The 26,092-nt window shown below is 50.1% G+C and overlaps 1 protein-coding gene across 2 annotated transcripts in view; it reads left to right on the forward strand.

Annotated features, from left to right (window-relative positions):
* The window catches only part of TRIP10 (thyroid hormone receptor interactor 10), a 69,289-nt gene that overhangs the window by 15,808 nt on the left and 27,389 nt on the right, over nt 1-26,092 (forward strand). For both annotated transcript variants that reach the window (XM_056852364.1, XM_056852372.1), the window contains exon 2: nt 23,640-23,755. In XM_056852364.1, coding sequence (XP_056708342.1) covers nt 23,640-23,755 — 116 coding nt within the window. The remainder of the gene's footprint in view (nt 1-23,639; nt 23,756-26,092) is intronic.

The raw sequence follows: 26,092 nt of genomic DNA on the forward strand, positions 1-26,092 counted from the left end.
TCATGTCCACGGTCAAGGATTCTTGGCTTCGCTCGCAAAGGTTCAGAGTCCAGCCGATGTCCAGCTGCCGCCTTCTATTGTACCTTGGAAGATGGGCTTTGCCCGGTGACCTGGACATCAGGGCAAACTAGTTAAGGAAGCTTAACTGTAGTTTGGTACGATGTCTGAACGGACAAGCCGTGGTTTTTGATCAGCTGACAGATGCAGAAACCATGGTTTGAAGGGTTTGAAGGCTGCAAGCTGTGGCTTGTGCTGTGGTTTGGCACCGTGTGCAAATTGACAGATTGTAGCTATAGTCGCTGCTGCAGTGTGGAAACAGGAGGGCTGAATTGCTGGGAAACTAAACGAAACAAGCGGCTGGCAGTATGGATCGGGTTTGGAATGAATGGATGGTAAACCACTGTATGTGGTGTAGCCAGTGTGGTGTAGTCATTAGTGTGCTAGACTAGTATTTGGGAGACCCAGGTTCGAATCCCCACTCTACCATGGAAGCTTACAGGGTGACCTAGGGCCAGTCACACTTAGCCTAACCTACCTCGCAGGGTGGTTGTGAAGATAAAACGGAGGAGAGGAGAAAGATGTACGCCGCTTTGGGTCCCCATGGGGGAGAAAGGAGGAGTAGGGAGGGGCTGTGGCTCAGTGATGCAGCATCTGCTTGGCATTCAGAAGGTCCCAGGTTCAATTCGTGGCATCTCCCATTAAAGGACCTGGCGCCAGGTGATGTGAAAAGCCACAGTGGTGGTAGCTACCACTGAAACAATGATATTTTAATCTTCCCAACCAATCAGATCTGTTGTGGCCAGTTGGGAGCCCTGTTGGGCAAGTACCCCACCCGCTTTCTGAAAAGACTTGTTGGGCACCACGAAAGGTGTTGGTGGGCGCCATGGTGCCTACGGGCACTGCTTTGGGGACCCCTGCTGGAGGCACAACAGCTAATGCTAATGCTTGGTCCTTTGCAATTTTTTGCAGACAGCTTTCAAGGTGACCCAGGCCGGTGTGGCGGCCACCTCTTACTTAGGCAGAAGTGCCGATAGATTTTGTCACGCGTACACCTGAGCCATGCCCTGGCCTTTCCCTTCCCTCCCTGGCACTGAGAACTTCTCTCTGTGATTCTCTCTGTGGCTGGAATTGTTTCAGCACAGTGGGCCCCCTTTGCTGCAGATGGGCTGGGTCGAAGCGGGCGATAAGTGGGCCGTCAGAGGTGCTTGGATCTGCAAGCGAAGGGCTGTCTGAATCAGCGGCTGGCGCTGCGAATGGTTTAGCAGACCGGTTCTTTCCTCCTTAAGTCTGGGGCAGCTGCCTTGCCGTGAATTTACGCCTGAACTTCTCAACTTTCTGTGCCGCTCTGCCCTGCTTGTATCCTAAAAATAATCCATGGTGGAAGCGGTGGGTTGGCAGAGGCACCGGGCAGCAGATGCCAGCTTCCAAGGGCAACTCTGAACGCCCTTCTTTTTCCATATCGCTGGCAAATGAGCAAGAGTTTAGATGTGAAAATCTTGGGATTTCTCGGTGGCCGGCTTGGCCAGCGGCTTACAAAAAGGATAGGATTCCCCAGAAGAGAGGCGTGTATCAGACGAGGAGGATGTGTGCTTCGCTGCCGTTCTTTTCTCTCTTTCTGTAATCTCTCCCCACGTGACATGGCCTGGATCCAAAAGGCCTCTAGAAAAACAAGCTTTGCGAAGGCACAAACGTTCCCAGGCGGCTGGCTCAACCTCTTGCCTTCGTCCTGCTTCTCCTTTTTGTGAAAAGTCCAGGCTTTGGGGCTTTCCTTGATACAAAGAAAGGGGACTGGCTGTAGCTTTGTCAGGTTTGGCATCCTGTTCAGCATGGGTACCTGACTTCTTTCCTGCCCTGGGTCCTGTGATTCAGGTGTGAGAGCAGGAAGTTGGGGACTCAGGCTCTCTTTTTGGTAGGTGTAGGGGTTTATGGAAAGCCAAACTTCACAGTCCATCAGGTTTCTGGACCCTGGTTGAGGGTCTGGGGTGGCACAACCAAAATGATTAGGGGACTAGAGCAACTGCCCTATGAGGAGCGGTTAAAACGGTTGGGGCCGTTTTGCTTGGAAGGAAGGCTGTTAAGGGGAGACCTGATAGAGGTCTAGACAATTATGCATGGTGTGGACAGAGCGGGCAGGGAGAAGCTTTTCTCCCTCTCTCATAATACCAGAACGCGGGGGGTCATCTGCTGAAGCTGGAGGGTGACAGATTCAAAACAGAGAAAAGGAAGTATTTCTTCACACAACGCAGAGTTCAACAGTGGAACTCCCTGCCCCAGGATGTGGTGATGACTGCCAACTTGGAAGGCTTTAAGAGGGGAACGGTCCATGGATTAGAGGATGATCAATGGCTACTAGTCAAAATGGATACTAGTCATGATGTATGCCTGTTCTCTCCAGGATCAGAGGAGCACGCCTAATATATGAGGTGCTGTGGGATACAGGCTGGATGGTGCTGCTGCAGTCGCCTTGTTTGTAGCTTCCTAGAGGCCCCTGGTTGGCCGCTGTGTGAACAGACTGTTGGACTTGATGGGCCCGGGTCTGATCTAGCAGGGTCTTTCTTATTGTCTTAGGTTCTTATTATTCTGGACCAGAATATTGCTCCACCAACAAGGAGGGGGACTCCAGGGTTTCATGTTTTTGTGCACCGAGAGAGATCTGAGACACGGAGACATCAGAAGGAATTGTGGTTAAGCAAGCTGAAGGCACTGTTGTGTGTTTCAAGCTTGACTAATGGCTGGCTCCCGGGGCAAGTTTTGGAGCCGGACGGGAAGATCTGAAGCGCACTGTTTCCTTTGAGTGTTGAGATACCGCCAAGCACTATTGTGCTGGGTTTGCAACTTAATTCTCTGCCTGACAGTCGGGCAGAGTCATTCCCTCCTCCCCCCCCCACATTTTTGAGTGAAAGAAGGAAGAAGAAGAGTTGGTTTTTATATGCCGACTTTCTCTACCACTTAAGGAAGAATCAAACTGCCTTACAACCACCTTCCCTTCCCCTCCCCACAACAGACACCCTGTGAGGTAGTTGGAGCTGAGAGAGCTGTGACTAGGCCAAGGTCACCCGGCTGGCTTCATGTGGAGGAGTGGGGAAACCAGCCTGGTTCACCAGATTAGCTTCCGCCACTCATGTGGAGGAGAGGGGAATCGAACCCGGTTCTCCAGATCAGAGTCCACCGCTCCAAACCACCGCTCTTAACCACTACGCCATGCTGGCTTTCCCTGATGCACAATACTAGACTTCAGTGGTTCTCTGCCACTTCTAATCTTACTGCATTATTGGGGCCTACTTGCCAAGTAATGGCACAGATCCCCCCCTGTCTAAAACAGAATGATCTCACTTCAGTTAACCCTGAACAAGTTTATATTTTAATTCTTATTTTAGTGTGTCATGTACCATCAAGTTGCTTCCGACTTATGGTGACCCTATGAATTAACGACCTCCAAAACTCCTTTCCTTAAGAGCCTGGCTCAGGTCTTGCAAACTGAAGGCTGTGGCTTTCTTTATGGAGTCAATCCATCTCATGCTGCGGTCTTCCTCTTTTCCTGCTGCCTTCTACTTTTCTTAGCGTGATTGTCTTTTCCAGTGACTCTTGTCTTCTCATAATGTGACACGATAGCCTCAGTTTAGTCATTTTAGCTTCTAGGGTCAGTTCAGGCTTGATTTTATCTATAACCCATTGTTTTGACTTTTTGGCAGTCCACGGTATCCATTAAACCCTCCTGCAACACCACATTTCACAGGAATCAACTTTTCTTCCTGTTGGCTTTTTTTCATTGTTCAGCTTTCAGACCCATACATGTGTGTGTTAAGGGCCATCAAATCACTTCCCATTTATAGCGACCCTATAAATGACTGACCTCCAAAATGTCCTTTTCTTAACAGCTTTGTTCAGGTCTTTCAAACGTAGACCGTGGTTTCCTATTCATATAATCATAGAGTTGGAAGGGACCACCAGGGTCATCTAGTCCAACCCCCTGCACAATGCAGGAAATTCACAACTACCTCCCCCCCACACACACCCAGTGACCCCCTACTGCATGCCTAGAAGATGGCCAAGGTGCCCTCCCTCTCATGATCTGCCTAAGGTCATAGAATCAGCATTGCTGACAGATGGCCATTTAGCCTCTGCTTAAAAACCTCCAGGGAAGGAGAGCTCACCACCTCCCGAGGAAGCCTGTTCCACTGAGGAACCGCTCGAACTGTTAGAAAATTCTTCCTAGTGTCTAGACAGAAACTCTTTGGATTTAATTTCAACCCGTTGGTTCTGGTCTGACCTTCTGGGGCAACAGAAAACAACTCGGCACCCTCCTCTCCATGACAGCCCTTCAAGTACTTGAAGATGGTTATCATGTCCCCTCTCGGTCTTCTCCTCTGCAGGCTAAACGTACCCAGCTCCTTCATTTATAACATTTCTAAATATATAGCATCATCAACCAACAGACTCTATTCATGGTCGTTTCTCTTATTCTGCAGGGGCAAACCCAAATTTGCTGTTGAGCTTCTGAATGCTTCTAACTGCCAGGTTTCCCCCCGTCCCCAGCAATGCAGCCCACTTAGGAGAGTCACAAGGCCCACTTTTGAGAACCATTTGGGAACAAGCTGCCTGGCAGCAGCATCTTGAACTTTGACTCCCTAGATTTTCCAGTTGACAGGAGAAGCAAATCCAGAATTCTAAACTAATTTTTAAAGAAGGGCACCGCTGTGGTTTGGGACACTGCTGGTTTTCCTGAGTCAGAAATCAGAATGGCGATGTTTTAAAAAAGTGACAAAATACGGGTGGGCCTTCCTCAAATGACCAAACTTTGCATTTTCTCATCCCACCAAGAAGTTGCTGAAGTTTACGGTGGGTTAGGGTTGCCAACCTCCAGGTACTTCAAAGAACCAGAACTTCTTTACCACCAGTGCTGGTTCTTTGCAGTACCTCAGCATTTTCAGCACAAGGCACACTTTGAGTTCTCAGCCTCCAGGTACCAGCTGGAGATCTCCTGCTATTACAACTGATCTCCAGCTGACAGAGATCAGTTCACCTGGAGAAAACGGCCGCTTTGGCAATTGGACTCTATGGCATTGAAGTCCCTCCCCTCCCCAAATGCCACCCTCTTCAGGCTCCATCCCAAAAACCTCCTGCCAGTGGCAAAGAGGGATTTGGAAACCCTGCAAATGGAGCCTAGAGATCTCCCGGAATTACAGCCAATCTCCAGATGACAGAGATCAGTTCCCCTGGAGAAAATGGCTTCTTTAGAGGATGGACTCTATGGCTGAGCTTCCTCCCCTCTCCATGTTCCACCCCCAAATCTCAGGAATTTTCCAACCCCAAGATGGCAACACTGCTGTAGGTGAACGTGGCATTCAAAGATGATCCTGTTTCATTGTTGTGGGTTTTCCGGAAAAATTTGAATCAGGAAACTTTCCTGGTAACATTTAGATAAATAATTAATTTTTGCAAAAGGAGGCAAACATACCGTGTGCAAGCCTGCCCCATGTACAGGCACTGGGGGGTTCGTCCAGGGGTTACCAACCTCCAGGTGGGGTCTGGAGATCTCCTGGAATTATGACTTTTCTCTAGACGATGGAGATCATTCCCCTAGGGAAAATGGCTGTTTTGGAGGGTGGACTCTATGGCTTTATGGCCTGCTGAAGTCCTTCCACTCCCCAAATCACACATTCCCCAGGCTCTTCCCCCCCACCACCAGGAAATCTCCGGAAATATCCCAGCCTGGATCTGGCAACCCATGCTTTTACACCCACAACTAGCCTGCCTAACATGTAGGGTTGCCAACCTCCAGGTACTAGCTGGAGCTCTCCTTCTATTACAACTGCTCTCCAGCTGATAGAGATCAGTTCCCCTGGAGAAAATGGCTGCTTTGGCAATTGGACTCTATGGCGTTGAAGTCCCTCCCCTCCCCAAACCCTCCCCTCCTCAGGCTTTGCCCCAAAAACCTCCCTCCAGTGGCAAAGAGGGACCTGGCAACCCTACTAGCATGATTGATTTGCAGCTCCGCAGCCCGGACATTTATAGATAGATGGGCTTTATTTACATTTGTGGAGCAGGAAAAAAAATACAGCATTGGAAAAGTTTCCGCCCCAACGTCACCGGCCCCTCCGCATCATGTCATCTCTCTCGGCAACTTTCCAGCAAGTTGCAAGACAACTCAGCCAGGCCTTTGGGTGAGGGGACGGTCGAGCTGAGCTGATTAGTGGGGGGGGGGGGGGGTTTGCCAGAACAATGCATTCCCATGACTCAGTGGGTCGGCCTCATTAGAATTCCTGCCCTGTTTATCCAGGCTGGTGAAGTGCATTCCAGGCCTCTGTGCAAGGCGGGATAAGGGGTCTGGACCCGGGGCCTCACGCTCTCACGGGTTCCTCTTTTCCTGACTGCCCCGCGGTGGCTCGCAGTTTTGCTCTGCAAAGGTTGCCGCTTAGCTTGTAATTCGTCGCATGCCAAGGAGCGCGAGGGGATTTTAATTCATCGATCCAGCATGTCGCTGATCCTGTCGCTGCATAGCCTGCCTGTCTGAACACATGAAGCTGCCTTATACTGAATCAGCCCCTCGGTCCATCAAAGTCACTATTGTCTGCTCAGACCAGCAACGGCTCTCCAGGGTCTCAGGCAGAAAAGGGTCTTTCCCATCCCCTACTTGCCTAGTCCCTTCAACTGGAGATGCTGGGGCTTGAACCTGGGACCTTCTGCATGCCAAGCAGATGCTCTAGCACTGAGCCACAGCCCCTCCCCAAGAGAGTTGCCGTAGCAGCCAACAGACTGAGTTCTGAATCGGGAAGTCCCTGAAGCCAAGAGACCGAGCTAGGAAGTTTCCCGTTCAAATGTCAGGTGTTTCTTTCTGGCCCCAGAGGGGATTTTGGCTCAGTGGAAGAGCCTGAAAGTCCCAGGTTCAATCCCCGGCATCTCCACGTTAAGGATCAGGTAGGAGGTGATGTGAAAGACCTTTCTTTGCCTGAGACCTTGGAGAGCTGCTGCCAGTCTGAGTAGACAAGACTGACTTTGATGGACTGGGCTTAACTCAACATTTGGGGAGGGGCCGTGGTTCAGTCGTAGAGCATCTGCTTGGCATGCAGAAGGTCCCAGGTTGGATCCCCGGCATCTCCAGTTAAACGGACTAGGCAAGTAGGTGATGTGAAAGACCTCTTCCTGAGACCCTGGAGAGCCGAAGCCGGTCTGAGTAGAAGAAGAAGAAGGGTTGGTTTTTATATGCCGACTTCGTCTACCACTTAGGAGAGACTCAAACCGGCTTACAATCACCTTCCCTTCCCCTCCCCATAACAGACACCCTGTGAGGTAGGTGAGGCTGAGGGAGAGAGGCTTGTCCAAGGTCACCCAACAGGCTTCATGTGTAGGAGTGGGGAAACAAATCCAGTTCACCAGACTAGCCTCCGCTGCTCATGTGGAGGAGGAGTGGGGGAATCAAACCCGGTTCTCCAGATCAGAGTCCACCGCTCCAAATCACTACACCACGCTGGCTCTCAATATTGACTTTGATGGGCCAAGGGTCAGATTGACTATAGGGCAGCTTCACGTGTTTATATATGTTCATCTCTGCCGTGACTAGGTGGCCTCAGCTGAAACATGTCTGGGCTTCGTTCCTGATGCAATACTGATAATAATACTTCTTTGCAGGGTGCTTTCTAGGGTTGCAAGACAGGAGAGTGACACGCTTAAAGAGCCAAACTACATGTAAAGCATTGCTGGAGTTACCATTGATAGCTCACGAGGGGCTTTCTTTGCCTGACCCAACGTTTTGCAGTCGTGGCTCGAGGAACAAGGTCTTATTTCAAAGCAAAATAAAGTGCTTTGATCAAAAGGAGCTCCTTGTGTCTTGCTCTAACATAATCCTATGAAAAGAGCCAGAGTCCAGTAGCACCTTAAAGACTAACAAAATTTATTACTGTCCATTGACTCTTGCCAGAGACTTTGTGCCAACCTTGGGAAAGGTGTGTGTCTAGCTTGGCACCCAGTCTGAAAAGGGTGAGTACATTTTCCTCCCCCACTCCCTACGCAGCCAGGCGTGGAGATGCCGTCTTTGTCGTGGGAGTCTGGAATTGGCCTTTTCTTCTCTTAACTGGGAAAACCAGGCTAGCCGCATTCTCCTCATCTGAGCACTTCAAAGAACCGGGAGGGGGGGGAGAGATAATGCATGTTTGACCCTGCAAACGCTGCTGGCCAACGTAAATCGCTTTTGTGCTCTGGGCATGGCTGCAGAAGGCTTCTTGCCTGAATGAAGTCTATAAGAAAGGCCATAGAAGCCACAGACGGACAAATCATACAATCATAGAATCATAGAGTTGGAAGGGACCACCAGGGTCATCTAGTCCAACCCCCTGCCCAATGTGGTAACCTCCTGGACAGACACCACCCGTCTTTTGTATAAACCTGTCTTTTAAAATCTGTATTAAGCACAGATTGCTTTACAGTTTGTCAAAACAGACAAAAACTGTAAGTTGACGCATTGGGTGCTGGGGAAAACAATGTTAATACCTCTTTTTCTTTAGGATCAGCCAAAATATTATAAAAAGAGTATATGCAAGTTTTTGAGTCCCCTGGTTTTCAAAGGCAGAGATTCTGTTTCCCCCCTTCTTTATTCCAGGAGCTATGATGCACATTGAAATCCGTTGTGCATTCCTGAGAGAAACAGCATGGTGTAGTGGTTAAGAGCGGCGGACTCTAATCTGGAGAACCGGGTTCGATTCCCCATGCCTCCATGTCAGCAGCGGACTCTAATCTGGAGAATCGGGTTGGTTTCCCCACTCCTCCACATGAAACCTGCTGCGTAACCTTGGGCTACTCACTGCTCCCCAAACTCTCTCTGCCCCACCTACCTCACAAAGTGTCTGTTGTGAGGAGAGGAAGGGAAGGCGATTGTAAGCTGGTTTGAAACTCCTTAAAGGAAAAGAAAATAGCAGTATAAAAACCAACTCTTCTTCTTTAAGGGTCAAAACCAACAGGGTGTTGTGCAGTATGAGTGGAAGGAAGAAGAAGAAGAATTGGCTTTTATATGCCGACTTCCTCTACCACTTAAGGGAGACTCAGACCGGCTCACAATCACCTTCCTCTCCCCACAACAGACACCCTGGGAGGTAGGTGAGGCTGAGAGAGTGTGACTAGCCCAAGGTCACCCAGCTGGCTTCATGTGTAGGAGCGGGGAAACAAATCCAATTCACCAGATTAGCCTCCGCAGCTCATGTGGAGGAGTGGGGAATCAAACCCGGTTCTGCAGATCAGAGTCCACCGCTCCAAACCACCACTCTTAACCACTACACCACGCTTTTCCTATGTGCTGAAAGTGCGCGTGTTTTCTTGGTCCTTACATTGCGGCTCATAGCTGTGGGTGGGAAATCCGGGTGCTGCGTTTGCGTCTGGGAGCAATGGGGGCTGGGGGAATGCATGCCAGGGGGAAGGCGGTAGCTGTGGAGTTTTTGTACAGATGACTGAGGATTGTTGAGGGTGGTGTGAAGGACAGAAGCCGCCTGCAGGAAGAGCGCAAGGCAGGGTGAGGGCTATACAGTCCTGTGGTCTCTGGCAAACTCTCCTCGCTGCGCCTTGTCCAGAGGCAGGCGCCGGTTTGGAGGCTGTATCGATCCTCTGAAAGGTTTGCTCAGATCCGCTTAGCTGCACTTATTAATCAGTTGCTGTTGCAATGGAGGACGATGCAGACAATTCAGGAGTTCATTATCTGAGCTGACCATGAGCCAGAAAAAAACCTGTGTGCTTTTAAAATCCCTCACAATAACATCTTGTGGCAATGGTGAGGACCAGAAATCCTTCCTGTATACCTATGTTGTCCTCTGCAAATAACTCTTAGGCTATTTATGCAGGGTCAATTTTGATGCTTGCTCAAAGCTCTTTTTTAAAATGCAACCTTTAAAATGCCTATTCATGGTCTTGATGCAAAAAGAGAAATTCCACCACCAAAATAGGCAATGGTTCCTCCAGTAAATGCTTCGGTGTGTGTGTGTGGGGTGGGGGAGCAAATACAAAAGGTCGCGTTAAAGAGGCTCTTAAGAAATGCGAAGCAGGTATGCGCTGGCTTCGCAGTGACTTCCTAAATGACGGTTCAGCATGAAAAGCTAAAAAAAAAAATGCAGGGCACGTCAGCCTGGAACGCGCTGCTAATTACCAAGCATAAATGGCCTACGTTTGGGTGCCTAAGGTTTGTGTTTCCATATCGCGTCCTTCAAGAGAAGGTGAGCTGTGGCAGTAGGGTTCCCAGCAGGGTGCCTGCTAATGGTGGGCAGTTCCCCCCCCCCCCGATTCCTGCCGCTGCCCGCCAATGCCGGGCACCTGCCAAGGTAGTGGGCAGAAGCAGGCCAGCCGAAAGAGGGTTTTTTGGGCAAGTGCTAGAGCATCCTCCCCCCCCCCCCCCGGTGCGATGCTGGTGCTTCCACATTAAACGTCATTGTGACGTCATTGCATGCACGCGATCACCGCCCCCTGTACCCATTCCCCAGATCTCCCGCCGGTTGCCAGGAGGGATCTGGCAACCCTATGCCCTCTGCCGTCTGGGGCAGCCATTTTTTGCCCACCCCGTTGCGTCAGAATTCCATGTAGTGATTTTATTGGGGGAAACCACCCGTCTTTTGTTACCCCAGCGGTAAAATCCGTGCAGGGAGGATGGGAAGGTTCCCTGGTGCTCCTCAGAGGAAGAGCAAGATACACAGTGAAATACTACTTGCTTGTAAGCCCAAGATCCTCCTGTCGATGGTCCAAACTAATCTTCCCAAGATACCTGCCCTGTATCCTGAGAACCTGTTTTATTTATTAACAATACTTGTAAGTGGCTGTTCAGCACTAGCTTCCAGAGTGGAGAACATGCAAGCATCTAAATATGCAACACCATCATCAGCATGTCTACTGGCAAAGTCCTAGCTCTGGGTGGGTAGCACAGGGGCCAAGTACGAAGGGTGGGAAAGGTTCTGCAATTTGGGGGGGGGGCATCCATGTATGCAGAGGGAAAAAATCAAATTACAAATTGAACTCCCCCCCCCAAAAAAAATTGCACAGTTCTGTCCTCAAAAAAAGTCTGGTTGCCAAGACTACCAGAAATGGCATCCAGAATCTCGCAGCCTTTCATCTGCTATTTTTGGTTTCCATGACAGCCCCTCAGGATACCGAGATGCCCTCCTTGTGTTGTGTTTCAGGGGATCTGTATAGAGTTCAGTGCCGCCTCTCCGGTTTCTTGCTCCCACATCCTGGGCAGTGAGAGGGGCAAAGCCAGGGCCACGGGGAGAGCTGAAGGGGAGGGGGATATGAGATTCCCCCTCCCCTGCTGCTCCTGGCTGTGCCTCTTAAATGCAACTTAACAACCAGTCCAAAAAAACCAGTAACCTTTCCAGTATGTATCTCCTAGGGTTCTGCATTCTGCAGAATTGGGGTGACGACCAAGAATTGGGGTGACACCTAATAGATACCAATCTCGCATTCATAAAAGATGGTATCTTGAGTAGGGTTGGCAGCATCTAAGAGAAGGTGCTCCCTGAGGTAACTGAGATCTATTTATTTTTTAAGCTAGGATCTTGCCCTGTGCCTAGAAACATGCTGGCAGTCAGTGGAGATCTCGTGGGATCGATATCATATAGTCTTAACCTGCTTGTACCAGGCAACAGCTGGTTCTGAAATGTCTGAACACTCTTCAAGGACAGACCCATGTATAGCGTATGGGTTTAATTTGGGCGCATGGGTCAAATCTGGGAGCCCACTCAGATTCATTTGCCACCCCAGGGGATGGTTGAGAGTGCTTCTGGGTTGGGGGTCAGAACTGTTGATACTTGCCCTGTCTGGGGCGAGTTGTAGTGTATCTACCCTGTTGCTTACATAAAGAGCCAAAGAAGCTGCCGTTTTGGGTGGCACCTGCTACTTTCAAAATCCCAAAAGTACCTACAGTCTCAACAGGTTCGGGGACGCCTGATGTAGCAGGTTTGGGGACCACATGAACACATGAAGCTGCCTTCTACTGAATCAGACCCTCGGTCCATCAAAGTCAGTATTGTATACTCAGACCGGCAGCGGCTCTCCAGGGTCTCAGGCTGAGGTCTTTCACATCACCTACTCGCCTAGTCCCTTTAACTGGAGATGCCAGGGATTGAACCTGGGACCTTCTGCACCTGGGACCACTTAGTTGTCTTTTCTCTAACCTGGGAAGCCCTGGACTCTTGGGCCTTTCCTCACAGGGAAGGTGTTCCAACCCCTTCAATATATTGGTCTCCATCTTTCCTAGTTGTTGAAATGGGATGACCAGAACGGTACACAGTATTCCAAATTGCAGCCACACCGTACATGTGTGTTTTGTGTGTGTTAAGTGCCGTCAAGTCGCTTCCGACTCATGGCGACCCTATGAATGAAAGTCCTCCAAAATGTCCTATCTTTGACAGCCCTGCTCAGATCCTGCAAATTGAAGGCTGTGGCTTCCTTTATTGAGTCAATCCATCTCTTGTTGGGTCTTCCTCTTTTCCTGCTGCCCTCAACTTTTCCTGGCATGACTGTCTTTTCCAGTGACTCTAGTGTGGGTGTGTTAAGTGCCGTCAAGTCGCTTCCGACTCATAGCGACCCTATGAATCAATGTCCTCCAAACTGAGGGCCATGGCTTCCTTTATTGAGTCAATCCATCTCTTGTTGGGTCTTCCTCTTTTCCTGCTGCCCTCAACTTTTCCTAGCATGACTGCTAGGAAATTTTCACCCCACCTTCTTCTTCGTACATGAGGGTATTATAAACCTGGCCCTCTTCAGTTTCTTTCGTAATAACTCGGATGGAGTTTACCTCTGAGAGACCGCACTGTTTATTTCCTTCCATTATGAGGATTGTTTCAGTCCGTGTTTATTCCTGCTCTCTGCTTCCTGTCGTTTAACCAGTAACTAATCCATGAGAGGTTGTGACCTCTTATTCCATGACTGCTAAGTTTACTCAGCAGCCTTTGCCTGGGGACTGGTGTCAAAGGTTTTTTGGAAGCCCAAGTATATAATGGTTACTGGCTCACCTTGGCCAAGTATTTGGTAACCCTCTTAAAGGGCTCCAAAATTCTGGAGAGGTAAGATTTCCCTTTTGAAGAAGCCATGCTTATTGTTCCTTTATCACTAAACCTCATGTTGAACTAACTGGACTCCGTGTGGGTTTAAGCGTCACAAAACTGGCCCACCAACAGACAAGGAAGGGGTCTTTCTATAGTTAAGGTACACAAAACAAACAAAAAAAGAATCTGTTGAGATGTAAGTGTTCCCAATGCTCACCCTCTTCTCCAATGTGAATCGCTCGAGACAGAGGGGTGGATCAGAGGGGGAGGCCAGAAAAGGGAAGGCAGGGGCCGTGGCTCAGTGGCAGAGCATCTACTTGGCATGCAGAAGGTCCCAGGTTCAATCCCCGGCATCTCCACTTAAAGGGACCGGGCAGGTAGGTGATAGGAAAGGCCTCCGCCTGAGACCCTGGGGAGCCACTGCCAGTCCGAGTAGACAATACTGATCTTGATGGACTGACGGTCTGATTCAGTATGAGGCAGCTTCATGTGTTCCAGGCAGAGGGTTTGCCTCTTACTTCACCTGCAATGGGGATTTGTCAGGGAAGCTTCCCAGCTGCAGAGGCAGCAAAGGATACACATGGGACCTCGGGGTGGTCTAGAGCCAGCTAGTGGGGTGGTTGTCAGGGCCAGAGGCAGAAATCTGAGCGGGACTCAGCAGAGGAAGGGAGCGGAGACCCAGGGCTCGTGGCAAGACCAGCCAGAGCGGAGCGCCATGTGCATCGCTTAGGGACAGATTCTGCTGCCGATTAGAGGACTTGGAAAAGAGCAGAATTCAGCAGGGTTGTTTTTCCCAGGCTCGGGGAGGGGAGGAGAACCGAGGTGAGCTTGGAGGGGAGTTTTCAGGTTGGCACAAAGGTGTGGCGGAAGGAGTTGCGGGGAAGAGGCTTGGTTACCTCATTGGAATGTGGGGAGTTTCTTATCGAGCAACGTGAGGAAGGAAACGTTTGTTAACCAGGAGCGCTGAGGTGGCCGGAGTTGTGTTTTTTTTGGTTGGGGTGGAATGTAAGGAAATGAAGGGTGTCACAGTGACAGCAGACGCTTTGTTTGAGTTGCTGAGAGGACGTGGTTGCTAGTTTTGATCTGTGCTTGAGGACACCTGTCTCTCTTGAGCTTGTCAAGGTGCGAGTGCGCTATGATGCATTTACGACGGACATACCTGGTTGGTTCTCCCTCTTCTGCTGGCTCTTGTCCTTTGTGCTACAAATGCCCAAAAACTGTTTCGTGATGTCATACAGGCATGAGGGAAAGAGCATTTAAAGAGCTGCTTAGTGTTTGTCTTGACAATATGCTCCTCCGGTTCTCAGTTGGCTTGCCTCGGCTTCTGTGCCCTGTTGCTGGACCTCCAGAGGAACCGGTTGGCCACTGTGTGAGACGGGATGCTGGACTAGATGGACCCTCAGTGATCTGATCCGGCAGGGCTCTTCTAAGGTTCTTGACAGGGGAACATCTTTGCCTCCGTGCCCTGTTCTTGGACCTCCAGAGGAACTGGTTGGCCGCTGTGTGAGACCGGATGCTGGACTGGATGGACCACTGGTCGTCTAATGTTCTTATGTCTTCCGATGTTCTTAGGTTCTTAAGCCCCGAATGTAAGGGGCACAGTGCAGGAAGAACGTATTTTTATGGGCGAGCCAGGAAGCGGGGAGAACTCATGCGCTGGGGAACCCACGCCTCCCAATAGGCATCCCTTTCCCCTAATTCTGCCTCAGCCTTTTGAAACCAGTGAGCTGGGACTGGAGTAACCCTTGCACAGGGGCTGGCCCTCTTGGTATGCGTATGTGCTTGAGCGTGACTAATTTCCCTCCCAGCCTAATGGAGGGTGATTTCCTCTCCCGGCTGTGCTCCTTGGGTTTTTTCCCCCTCCCTCTCCTGACTAATGGCACAGGGCCGTAACTATCCTTGATGCTGGCTTATCTGGTCTGGGTGTTTTTTGTGTTTTTTTACAGTGGCCTTCTTAAGGGAGACCATCAGAAGGAGTGGGGATTGGATTTGGCGGCGGGGAGGGAAGGTTACAAGCTTGTCATGGAAGCCCCACCTTAACATGGCCTCCAAAGATTACAGTGGATGGTGGAGACAGAGATGTCAGCCGCTACAGGGGAGGATTGCAGGGAGTGATGGATGGGTGGAAGTATAGGTGGAAATCTGCACTATGAGCCTTTGTGTTTTGTGCCAGATTTCGTCCGGTCTCCTTGGACGGGTTTCTATGATGATTATCTTTAAAATAATGCTTAGGTTTTATAGCTAGATTGAGGCCGGGAGCACCTTAGAGTCCAACAAGATTTTGGGGGTATAGGCTTTCGAGAGTCAAAGCTGCTTTCTGTTAAGTATGTAGGGCTGCCAGCTCCAGTTTGAGAAACACCTGGAAGTTTGAGGGCGGAGCCTGAGGAGGGCAGGGTTTGGAGAGGGAAGGGATTTCAAGGCCATAGAGTCCAGTTGCCAAAGTGGCCATTTTCTCCAGGTGAACTGATCTCTATCGGCTGGAGATCAGTTGTAATAGCAGGAGATCTCCAGCTAGTACTTGGAGGCTGGCGACCCTATATGTATGTAAAGGCCTTCACATACATGAGCATAAGAACATAAGAAAGTCCATGCTGGATCAGATCAAGGCCCATCAAGTCCAGCGGTCTGTTCACACAGTGGCCAACCAGGTGCCTCTAGGAAGCCCACAAACAAGACAACTGCAGCAGCACCATCCTGCCTGTGTTCCACAGCACCGAATATAATAGGTATGCTCCTCTGATCCTGGAGAGGATAGGTATGCATCATGACTAGTATCCAATTTTACTAGTAGCCATGGATAGCCCTATCCTCCATAAGAAGATAAGAAGAGCCCTGCTGGATCAGACCCAGGTCCATCAAGTCCAGCAGTCTGTCCACATAGGGGCAAACCAGGTGCCTCTAGGAAGCCCCCAAGCAAGACGACTGCAGCAGCAGCATCCTGCCTGGGTTCCACAGCACTGAATAGAATGTAACATTTGCCCACCTCTGCTCTTAACAAGCATCTCCAAGTCCCCCCCACCACAATACTCAAGGACCGCAAACCAAACCGTTGCCCATACGAGACCACTCCATTAAGAAAAGTCTGACAGCGCCTGGAGCTGGAGGAACCTCCTCCTGTGTAAGGCCAGGAGGCCAATAATAAAGTAAGGTCTGCCGGTTCTTGCCCTCGTATCGGAAACTGGAGGCGGGGAAAATGAGGCTACCTGCTGAGTTCATGGCAGAGGTGGGACTGGGACCTTCCTGGGTTTCTAGACAGCCCAGCATTAAGGAAGGCCCAGTGCTAAGAGGAAGCGCGTCTATCGTCCCAGGTTCATTCCCCAGCATGTCCTGTTAAGGGATCTTGGGCTGTAGTACAGTGAAGGCCCCTTTCCCTGGTGGGTAGTGACTCAGAGTAGACCAGCAACATAGACCAGTGGTCTGACTTGATACAGCTGCAGCTCCGTATGTTCATCTCCTCTTCCTGGGGGAAGCCAGCTGTTAGTCGGGGGTCTGTGCTTTGGTTCCTGGACGACCGTGTTCCAGCGCCCTGGAATAATATCCTCTTTTCTCTCCGTGCCTGTCTCTCCAACAGGACGAGCGCCGTTGCTGGTTGCTTTCTGCTCGCCAGACTTCTGCGCTAGGTTTTCTTCTCAGTAAACATTGCCCCCAAGTTGTTTTCTGTCCTGATGTTGCTGTGAGTGGGAAGATCGGCATTTCCTCTCGTAATCCCTCCTTAGGATTTGAGCTCTGGGAGGATCTCGCTCTGAGATTTGCTTTCAGCCAAGCCTTCCCTTGCCGGCCAGCGGACTGGCCATCCTTCCTGCCAGATGTCCAGTTCCCGGGAAGCAACAGCTTGTTCTCAGCAACTTGTTTCAAGGATGATTTTTCTTTTTGGTCAACAATATTGTTTTGTGCTGGCAGCCAGTGACTCCGTTGCTCTTTACTTAACAAATCTACAAATGAGCTGCAAGTACCCCTGCCTGCCGGCCGGCCTGCATCACAGCTTGAAGTCTTTTGGTGGCTCAGGCAGGGAGGCGATGGTGCACCTCTTGCTGCTGTCGGGGAGGAGATGAGCAGCTGAGCCTTTGGAATTCTCTGTGTATTTGAGCAGAGGCAGGTCGTCTGGAGGTATCTCACCTTCCTACCATGTCCAGTTGCTGGCTGAGAAGACATGAGCCCAGGGTTGCCAATCTCCAGCGTGGTGTAGTGGTTAAGAGCGGTGGTTTGGAGCGGTGGAACAGTGGACTCTGATCTGGAGAACCAGGTTTGATTCCCCACTCCTCCACAGGAGCGGCGGAGGCTAATCTGGTGAACCGGGTTGGTTTCCCCACTCCTACACACGAAGCCAGCTGGGTGACCCTGGGCCAGTCACACTCTCTCAGCCCCACCTACCTCACAGGGTGTCTGTTGTGGGGAGGGGAAGGGAAGGTGATTGTAAGCTGGTTTGATTCTGCCTTAAGTGGTAGAGAAAGTCAGCATATAAAAACCAACTCTTCTTCTTCCTCTTCCTCTTCCTTTTCCTCCTCACTGGAGATCTCCTGGAATTAGCACTGGTCTCCAGACTGGAGAGATCAGTTCCGTTGGAGGAAATGGGAACCTCAGAGGACGGTCTCTACGACACCACATCCCCATTGAGGTCCCTCCCTTCCCTAAACTCTGCCTTCCCCCCCCCCCCGACCCCCATGCCCAGGCTCCATGCCTGAATCTCGAGGAATTTCCTAACCCCAGCCATTTATGCAAGGTCAAGCTCCCTCAAAGCTCTTTTTTAAAATGCGACCTTTATAATGACTGTTCATGGTCCCCCCACTCGCGTGCTCCTTTGTTCCTTCCATTAGCCAATCGCCCTTTTGCATAGCAAATGCGCGGCTGTCGTTTTGCATGGTTCCTTCAGGGGATTCTTCGGTGTGGCATCGGAGCAAACACAGAAGGTCGCGTTAAAGGGGCTCTTAAGAAATGCGAAGCAGGTATGCGCCGGCTTCGCAGTCACATGGTTCACCATGAAAAACTCAAAAAAATATGCGGGGCAGTTCAGCCTGGAGTGCGCTGCTAATTACCAAGCATCAATGGCCCCGGAGTTGTCAACCCTACATGATGGGCCTCAACAGCTCTGGTGACTTGGCCAGTGTGTGGGACCCCCCCTGCACATATCCTGCCCAAGAGAGACTGGACAGAGCAAGATGTGATTTCTAGTTCCAAAGCTCTGTTTCCCCAGCAGCTCTCTTGGTGGTGGCCTGGGGAGGGGGGAACCAAGTGAGAGAGAACTAAGCAGCATCCTCAGTTGTGCAAAAGCGATGGCAGAAGCCAGCAGGATGTCCCTGGAGACCTCCCCTCCCGTAAGACAGGCTTCCATCTGCTTCTCATCTGCAAACGGCGGAAGAAGCAGAGCTGCTGTCACGGTATCAAAACTCTTAAGCTGTTGGGAGAAAAAGTTGAGCGTTAAACTTTCTGAACTGCTTTGCAGGGCAGAGGGACAAGGAAAGCACGCGGCACCCCAGAATTCCCTGGAGCAAACCAACCATGCATATCCCTCAGGATCTTGTTTCATAGGCCTGCCACTTTGGGGGTTGCTGGAACTTGGTGGGAATGCTTTGCAAGTTAGTTGTCTGGTAAGGCTTTGAGGGTCCATACTTTGGCTTTCCCACTGGGAAGACCACATCCCCCGCTCTTGGGGTTTGTCAGCATCCTTCCTGCTTTAAAACACAAACTTTCCCAGAGACGGCATGTGCAGAAAAACTCACAAAGCCCTTTGAATGCCTCAGGGAGGAAAATTCTCGAGAACCAAGGGTTGACTTGCTGCCTCGGTTTACGGGTGGCCTTATTCCATCGGCCGTTAAGCTAGGGATGTGGGTTTGCAAGCAAAGTAGGGGTGAGTTCTCAATACCCTCACACTTTGATCTGGTTGTCTGCAAAGAACCAAAGAAGGCAGTTTTGTCTGTGTTTCTGGAAGGACTCGCTGTGTCATCTGTTTTACTTGAAACATATATTTTTGCTGACTTTTCCCCACTGTCTGCATTGAGGAGTGTTCAGCAAGCCAGTCCAGGTTCTGTTCCCCATTGCAGGGTGGTCGTGAATGACCCCAGCAATGAAAAGGTTGGAAAAGGAAGGAAAGTATTTCCTTTTGACAGGCAGGAAACTACCGAGTGGTAATCGGTGTCTTGGGTTGTTCTCATTTCCTGGAGACATCTCTGGAACTGTTCCCTTTACATTTAGTAAATGGAAGTTGAAAATTACGTCTCCCTTTTTGGGACTACAGATTCCAAGGGGGAGTGGGGATAGCTATTTTCTTTCCTCCAGCCTTCATGTCATAAGAACATAAGAAAGGCCCTGCTGGATCAGACCCAGGGCCCATCAAGTCCAGCGGTCTGTTCACACAATGGCCAACCGGGTGCCTCTAGGAAGCCCCCAAACAAGACGGCGGCAGCAGCATTTATCCTGCCTGTCTTCATCTCATTTTAAGTGAACGGGGACGGCTTTCACTGGGATACTTACCCTTAGCCTGGGAATCCTCAAACGCTAGTATGGGAGGTGGATGCTTTAAAAGATGTCACCTGCCCTCCCTTTTCTGTTTTACTCAGTAGGGTACATCTCCATAGGATCGTCTCAGTAGAACTGTCTCCCATATGTCCCAGTGCACCAACTGCAGCCATCAGACAGCCATCTGGTTAGACCTCACCTTGAGTACTGTGTTCAGTTTTGGGCACTGTAATGTAAGAAGGATGTAGACAAGCTGGAACGTGTCCAGAGGAGGGCAAAGATGGTGAGGGGTCTGGAGACCAAGTCCTAGGAGGAAAGGTTGAAGGAGCTGGGTATGTTTAGCCTGGAGAGGAGGAGACTGAGAGGGGATCTGATAACCATCTTCAAGTACTTGAAGGGCTGTCATATAGAGGAGGGTGCCGAGTTGTTTTCTGTTGCCCCAGAAGAATCGGACCAGAACCAACGGGTTTACATTAAATCAGAAGAGTTTCCTTCTATCTAGACATTAGGAAGAACTTTCTAATAGTTAGAGCGGTTCCTCAGTGGAACCGGCTTCCTCGGGAGGTGGTGAGCTCTCCTTCCCTGGAGGTTTTTAAGAAAGGGTTAGATGGCCATCTGTCAGCAGTGCTGATTCTGTGACCTTAGGCAGATGATGAGAGGGAGGGCATCTTGGCCATCTTCTGGGCGTGGAGTAGGGGTCACTAGGGGTGTTGTGGGGGGAGGTAGTTGTGAATTTCCTGCATTGTTCAGGGGGTTGGACGGATGACTCTGGTGGTCCCTTCCAACTCTATGATTCTAGTGACCTGTGGAGATGAAGTTGATGAACTGTGGAAATGAAGTCTCAAAATCCCAGCTGTTTCTTTCCCCGGAAATTTCCTTGCTTTGCTAATGAATTGGGCCCAGGAAGGGAAGTGTGTTTAATAGAGCGGAGGACAGCGAGGGATGGTTTGGGGAGGATTTCACTGCTTCAGGCTGCATGTAAAAAAAGCTGGCCTTCCCTGAGCATACCCAGCACACCTCCCCAGAAACACACCCGGCTGCCCCCGTCACGTCTAGCGTCGCCCCGAGTCTGTCTGTTGCCTGGGATTTTAGTTTTGTCCTGTCGGCAGAGCCAAGGTTTGAGTGGATGTGCCGAAATTACTCAGGGAAATGGCATGAGAATGATTCACTCTGGCGGGGATCGCTTCTTCCTTCGTGCCGGCCAAAATCCTGCCTCCCCTCTTGGACTCGAAGATGTCCTTACATAACAGGCAGCGGTTTGTAGAAAATGTGTTGGTGCTGACGGAAAGTAGGACATGGGACTCCTGCAGGAAAGAGGACCCCCGGGGTCATGTTCTCATCCGTAATGTGCTGGGCGGTCGTCTTGTGTTGAGATGATATCGTCTTGCGGGTTTTCTCATCAGCAATAGCTGATGGATGCAGGGTTGGAAAAGTGTAACTTTGCAATCTTGCTCTAAATAAGAAATTTATAGTGTACTACGGTTTGCGCTTGTGATGATGCCGTCATTGGGAAAACCCTCCCTTGCGTTTTCACCCTCCGTTATGTTTAGTTGGTAAAAGAAGAGGCATTTAGCAGACCCGAAAAGTGGTAAGATGAAGGATGACAGAAGGCTGCTAATAGAGTTTGGAATCGATGTGGTAGAGGTTAACGCGCACTCTTCATGTGTTGAAATCAAATCAAAAGAGTTTCCGTTTAAACATTAGAAAGAACTTTCTCACAGTTAGAGCGATTCCTCAGTGGAACAGGCTTCCTCAGGAGGTGGTGAGCTCTCCTCCCCTGGAGGTTTTTAAGCAGAGGCTAGATGGCCATCTGTCAGCAATGCTGATTCTATGAACTTACCGTAGGTATATCATGAGAGGGAGGGAACCCTTGGCCATCTTCTGGGCATGGAGTAAGGGGTCACAGGGAGAGGGGATGTAGTTGTGAATTTCCTGCACTGTGCAGGGGGTTGGACTAGATGACCCTGGTGGTCCCTTCCAACTCTATGATTCATTCCGACACCTAGTCTTCTTCCATTAAGAAGAGTACGCAAGTCATAAAACTTTCTGCAGCGTTCTTCTGTCTTTTAAGGTCACAGTCGAGGCCAAGTCTTGTGACTTTCTGGTACAAGCTATGCTGCCAGGACTCGGAGCATGTTTTAAAAACCGAACGATATGAGGGATGTTATAGGCTGCTTATTTCCCCTTCTGCATCCCAGATGTGCAGATCACTACCAATCAATCTTGTTGGGTAGCCGTGTTAGTCTGTCACTAGCAGTAGCAAAGAGTAGGAGTCCCGTAGCATCTTAAAGACGAACAAAATTTCTGGCAGGGTGTGAGCTTCCGTGAGCCACAGCTCACTTCATCAGATACAGCTAGAATGGGAGTCCATCTATCCTTAAGTAGAGATGAGTGAATTAGACCCACAATGGCAATGTAAATGCCAAAAGCAAGTAAATGACATTAGCAGGCATGACTGGATTAGGTGTGATATGCAGAGGGATAGTTGGGCGTGGAGAAATCAGCATTGGTAATGAGACACGAATCCCAGATCTCTATTCAGTCCCGGAGAATACATAGGCTTGAGTTTCATTATTAGTTGTGATTCAGCAGTCTCTCTTTCTACACCAGTGTGGTATAGTGGTTAAGAGTGGCGGTTTGGAGCGGTGGAGTTTGATCTGGAGAACCGGGTTTGATTCTCCACTCTTCCACATGAGCGACGGAGACTAATCTGGTGAACTGGATTTGTTTCCCCACTCCTACACCTGAAGCCAGCTGGGTGACCTTGGGCTAGTCACACACTCTCAGCCCCACCCACCTCACAGGGTGTCTGTTGTGGGGAGGGGAAGGGAAGGTGATTGCAAGCCGGTTTGAGTCTCCCTTAAGTGGTAGAGAAAGTCAGCATATAAAAACCAACTCTTCTTCTAATCTCCCCTTGAAATTCCTTTGTAAGAGAACTGCACCTCTTAAATCAGCAACTGAATGTCCTGGAAGGTTAAAATGTTCCCCCCACTGGTTTCTGAATGTTGTGGTTTCTGATGTCAGACTTATCTCCATTCAGTCTTTGTCGCAGGGTCTGGGCCTGTTTGCCCAATGTAGAGGGTGGCATCTTGGTTAGGCTCAGAGGGAGGCCTTGCATCTCCAAGGTATCTGGCATGCATTGTGATGATGCACCAGGAAAGGGAAGAGCAGACGCCCTCACCTGGCTGTGCCGTCCAAAACACAGGGTGCTGGGCCACGGCACCATTCCATTTCCCTGCTGGAGAATTGCTCCCTGTCTTGGTCTACTTGGAGGGGTGCCCTGTGGATTTTCCATCTCAAGGCATCAAGATGTTTTCGGCCGGCGCTATAAAAAGAATTCTGTCCAGCTTAGGGAGATAAGGGACCGATGCGGCTTGTGGGCAGAGGAGTAGCAATCGGCAACGGGAGAGTGGTGAGCATATCTGCCGCTAAGCCTGCCTGATAGAACTTGGGCATTGGGCCAGATAGAACAGGTCAAGATAGCTGAATAAGTCATTCTCCATCCTCAAGTGCCATGTAACGGACGTGTGCGTACGCTTGTTCCTCTGGCTCTTCCTGTGTCCTCTTGAGGGCTTCTGATGTTGGCCTATCCTTTCCTTCAATTAAGGAAAGATCTTGAGCATCAGATGTTAGCCGGCTTCTCCCTGAGATGGTAGACATGTCTCTGGGCAGTACCGCTTCAGCCTGCTGGTAGGGCTTCCGTGACGGATTTCTCTTCTGGACCAGAGTTCCTGCACGTTATAGGTGGTCAGGGCAACATGCTAGCTTTCTAGGTGCAGGGTGTGTTCAGACGTGTGTGTATGTGGAGGAGAAGTTTGTCACTCGATTCCCCTCTCCGGTCAGGACTGGTACAGCTCAAAATCACCACAAGAACAAAGCTCTTGTGACTTGGTCCATTCTGGCCTCTTCTAGGGTTGCCAGCTCTGGGTTGGGAAATACCTGGAGATTTGGGGGGGGGGGCGGTGGAGCTTGAGGAGGAACTTTAGCAGGGTATATGCCATGGAGTCCACCTTCCAGAGCAGCTGTTTTGTCCAGAGAAACTGATCTCTGTCACCTGGAGATTAGTTGCAATCCCAGGAGATCCCCAGCCACTACCTGGAGGCTGGCAACCCAAACTGCTTCCTTTACTTTCTGCTGTGGTTTGATAACACTTCCCTCTTCTTCCCCCTTTAGGATCAGTTTGACACCATCGAGCGCCACACGCAGTGGGGCCTGGACCTGGTGGAGAAATATGTCAAGTTTGTGAAGGAGCGGACGGAGATCGAGCAGGCGTACGCCAAGCAGCTGAGGTAGGCCTGCAGGGACTCCGAGGGTGGTGGCACCTGAGCAGGTGATGACACCACTTGGAGAGGAGATTTAAGGGATTGAAAGGCAAGATTGGGCAGTGCTTTGGTTTATGCCTCGTTTGGGGAAAGAGTGCCGGAGGGTAAGAGCTGGGAGCCCCTCCTGAGATACTTCTCCCTGCCTCATGTTTTATTTATTGACCTAAAACATTTATTAGCCGCCTTTCTTCCTTATGGAGCTCAAGATGAAACAAAGTGCATACAATTGAATTTTAAAAAATTAAAATCACAATTTAAGGCTGCTATTAACTTCATTAAATGCAGTCCTAAATACTATGTGACCTGAGGCGAGTGAGAATCCCACCACCTCCTGAGGGAAGAAAAAGAAGAGTTGGTTTTTATACTCTGATTTTCTCTACCTTTTAAGGAGAATCAAACCGGTTTACAATCTCCTTCCCTGCCTCTCCCCACAACAGACACCTTGGGAGGTAGGTGGGGCTGAGAGAGCTCTAAGCTCTAAGAGAACTGTGACTAGCCCAAGGTCACCCAGCTGGCTTCGTGAGGAGGAGTGGGGAATCAAACCCAGTTCTCCAGATTAGAGTCCACCGCTCCTAACCACTACACCACGCACGGCCCCTCACCTGAAAGCATCTTGCTCTGTTATTTTGTTTGGCAGCTTGGCTGCCTTCTTTCTGCTATTTAAATTCGGAATGGAGCAAGATCCTGCAGGGCAACTTGAAAAACAGGATAGATATTTTTGGCTTTTTAGCAGTTCAGCGTAAAAACGGTTCTAGAAATGTCTAAGCTTTTTATACACACACAAACAGAAACATTAAGCAGCTCAAACTAAAGAAGACACATGATTGGGATTAAGTAAGTAAGTAAAGGTCCCCTGTCAAGCACCGGATCATTCCTGACCCATGGGGTGACGTCACATCCCGACGTTTCCTAGGCAGACTTTGTTTGTGGGGTCGTTTGCCACTGCCTTCCCCAGTCATCTTCCCTTTACCCCCAGCAAGCTGGGAACTCATTTTACCAACCTCGGAAGGATGGACGGCTGAGTCAACCTTGAGCCGGCTACCTGAAACCGACTTCCGTTGGGATCGAACTCAGGTCGTGAGCAGAGCTTGGACTGCGGTACTGCAGCTGACCACTCTGTGCCACGGGGCTCTTGATGATTGGGATTACTTTTTCTTAAAAAAAAATAAAGGCTGAAAACAGCTGCAGCCCCACGCCAGCTTGGTTTGGGGATGTGTTATAGGGGAGTTAACCCCTCATACAGACATTGTTTTCAGGTGCATGTCACCCTTCCATGCTGCTCTTTACTCCATGGGGGAATTTGGTTACCCATATTGTACCTAAATAAAACACCCTGACCCTAACCCTAGGCCCATCTCGTCAGATCTCAGAAGCTAAGCAGGGTCAGCCCTGGTTAGTACTTGGTTGGGAGACCAGCAAAGTAGTCCGGGGTTGCTACGCAGAGGCAGGCGATGGCAAAACCACCTCTGTCGGTCTCTTGCCTTCATCTGGGTGCCCCAGGCTAGCCAAATCTTGTCACATCTCAGAAGCTAAGCAGGGCCGGTCCAGGTTAGTACTTGGATGGGAGACCACTAAGGAAGTCTAGGGTTGCTACGCAGAGGCAGGCAATGGCAAACCTCCTCTGTTGGTCTCTTTCATGACCTAGATATCCCAGGCTAGCCCCATCTTGTCAGATCTCAGAAGCTCAGCAGGGTCAGTCCCAGCTAGGACTTGGATGGGAGACCACCAAGGAAGTCCAGGGTTGCTACGCAGAGGCAGGCAATGGCAAACCACCTCTGAATGTCCTTTCCCTTGAAAACCCTATGGAGTCCCCATAAGCCGGCTGCCACTTGACTGCACTTTATATACACACAAAAGAGGAGACCAGTGGTACCATAAAGATTTGACAAAAACTGTATTCCTGCATGAAATCTTTTATGAGTCTGAGCTCGCTTCATCAGATGCATAGGAGTGTTCATCCATTAGGCTGAAGCAGTTGTGTTGGCAGCTGAAAGGGAGGAGGGAACAGAAGTGTTAAAGAGAGGGGCCAGTGTGAAAGAAAATGCAGTCCAAAGACTAATCCACCCACTCAGAGCGGCCAGCTGCTGTTACGGAGGCAAAATGCGAAACCTAGTCCAGGATGAGATGCAGAGTGTCTGTCTGGAAGCCAATCCAAGGAGGGAGAAGAGCTAAGTAATGGCTTTAAAATGGCAGAGCTAAGCTCTGCTTTTCTCCCCTGTTAACAGCCCTTTTACGAGAGCCAGCGTGGTGTTGTGGTTAAGAGCGGTGGTTTGGAGCGGTGGACTCTGATCGAGAGAACCAGGT

The sequence above is a fragment of the Euleptes europaea genome, chromosome 1 (genome assembly GCF_029931775.1).
Source record: "Euleptes europaea isolate rEulEur1 chromosome 1, rEulEur1.hap1, whole genome shotgun sequence".
Lineage (NCBI taxonomy): Eukaryota > Metazoa > Chordata > Lepidosauria > Squamata > Sphaerodactylidae > Euleptes > Euleptes europaea.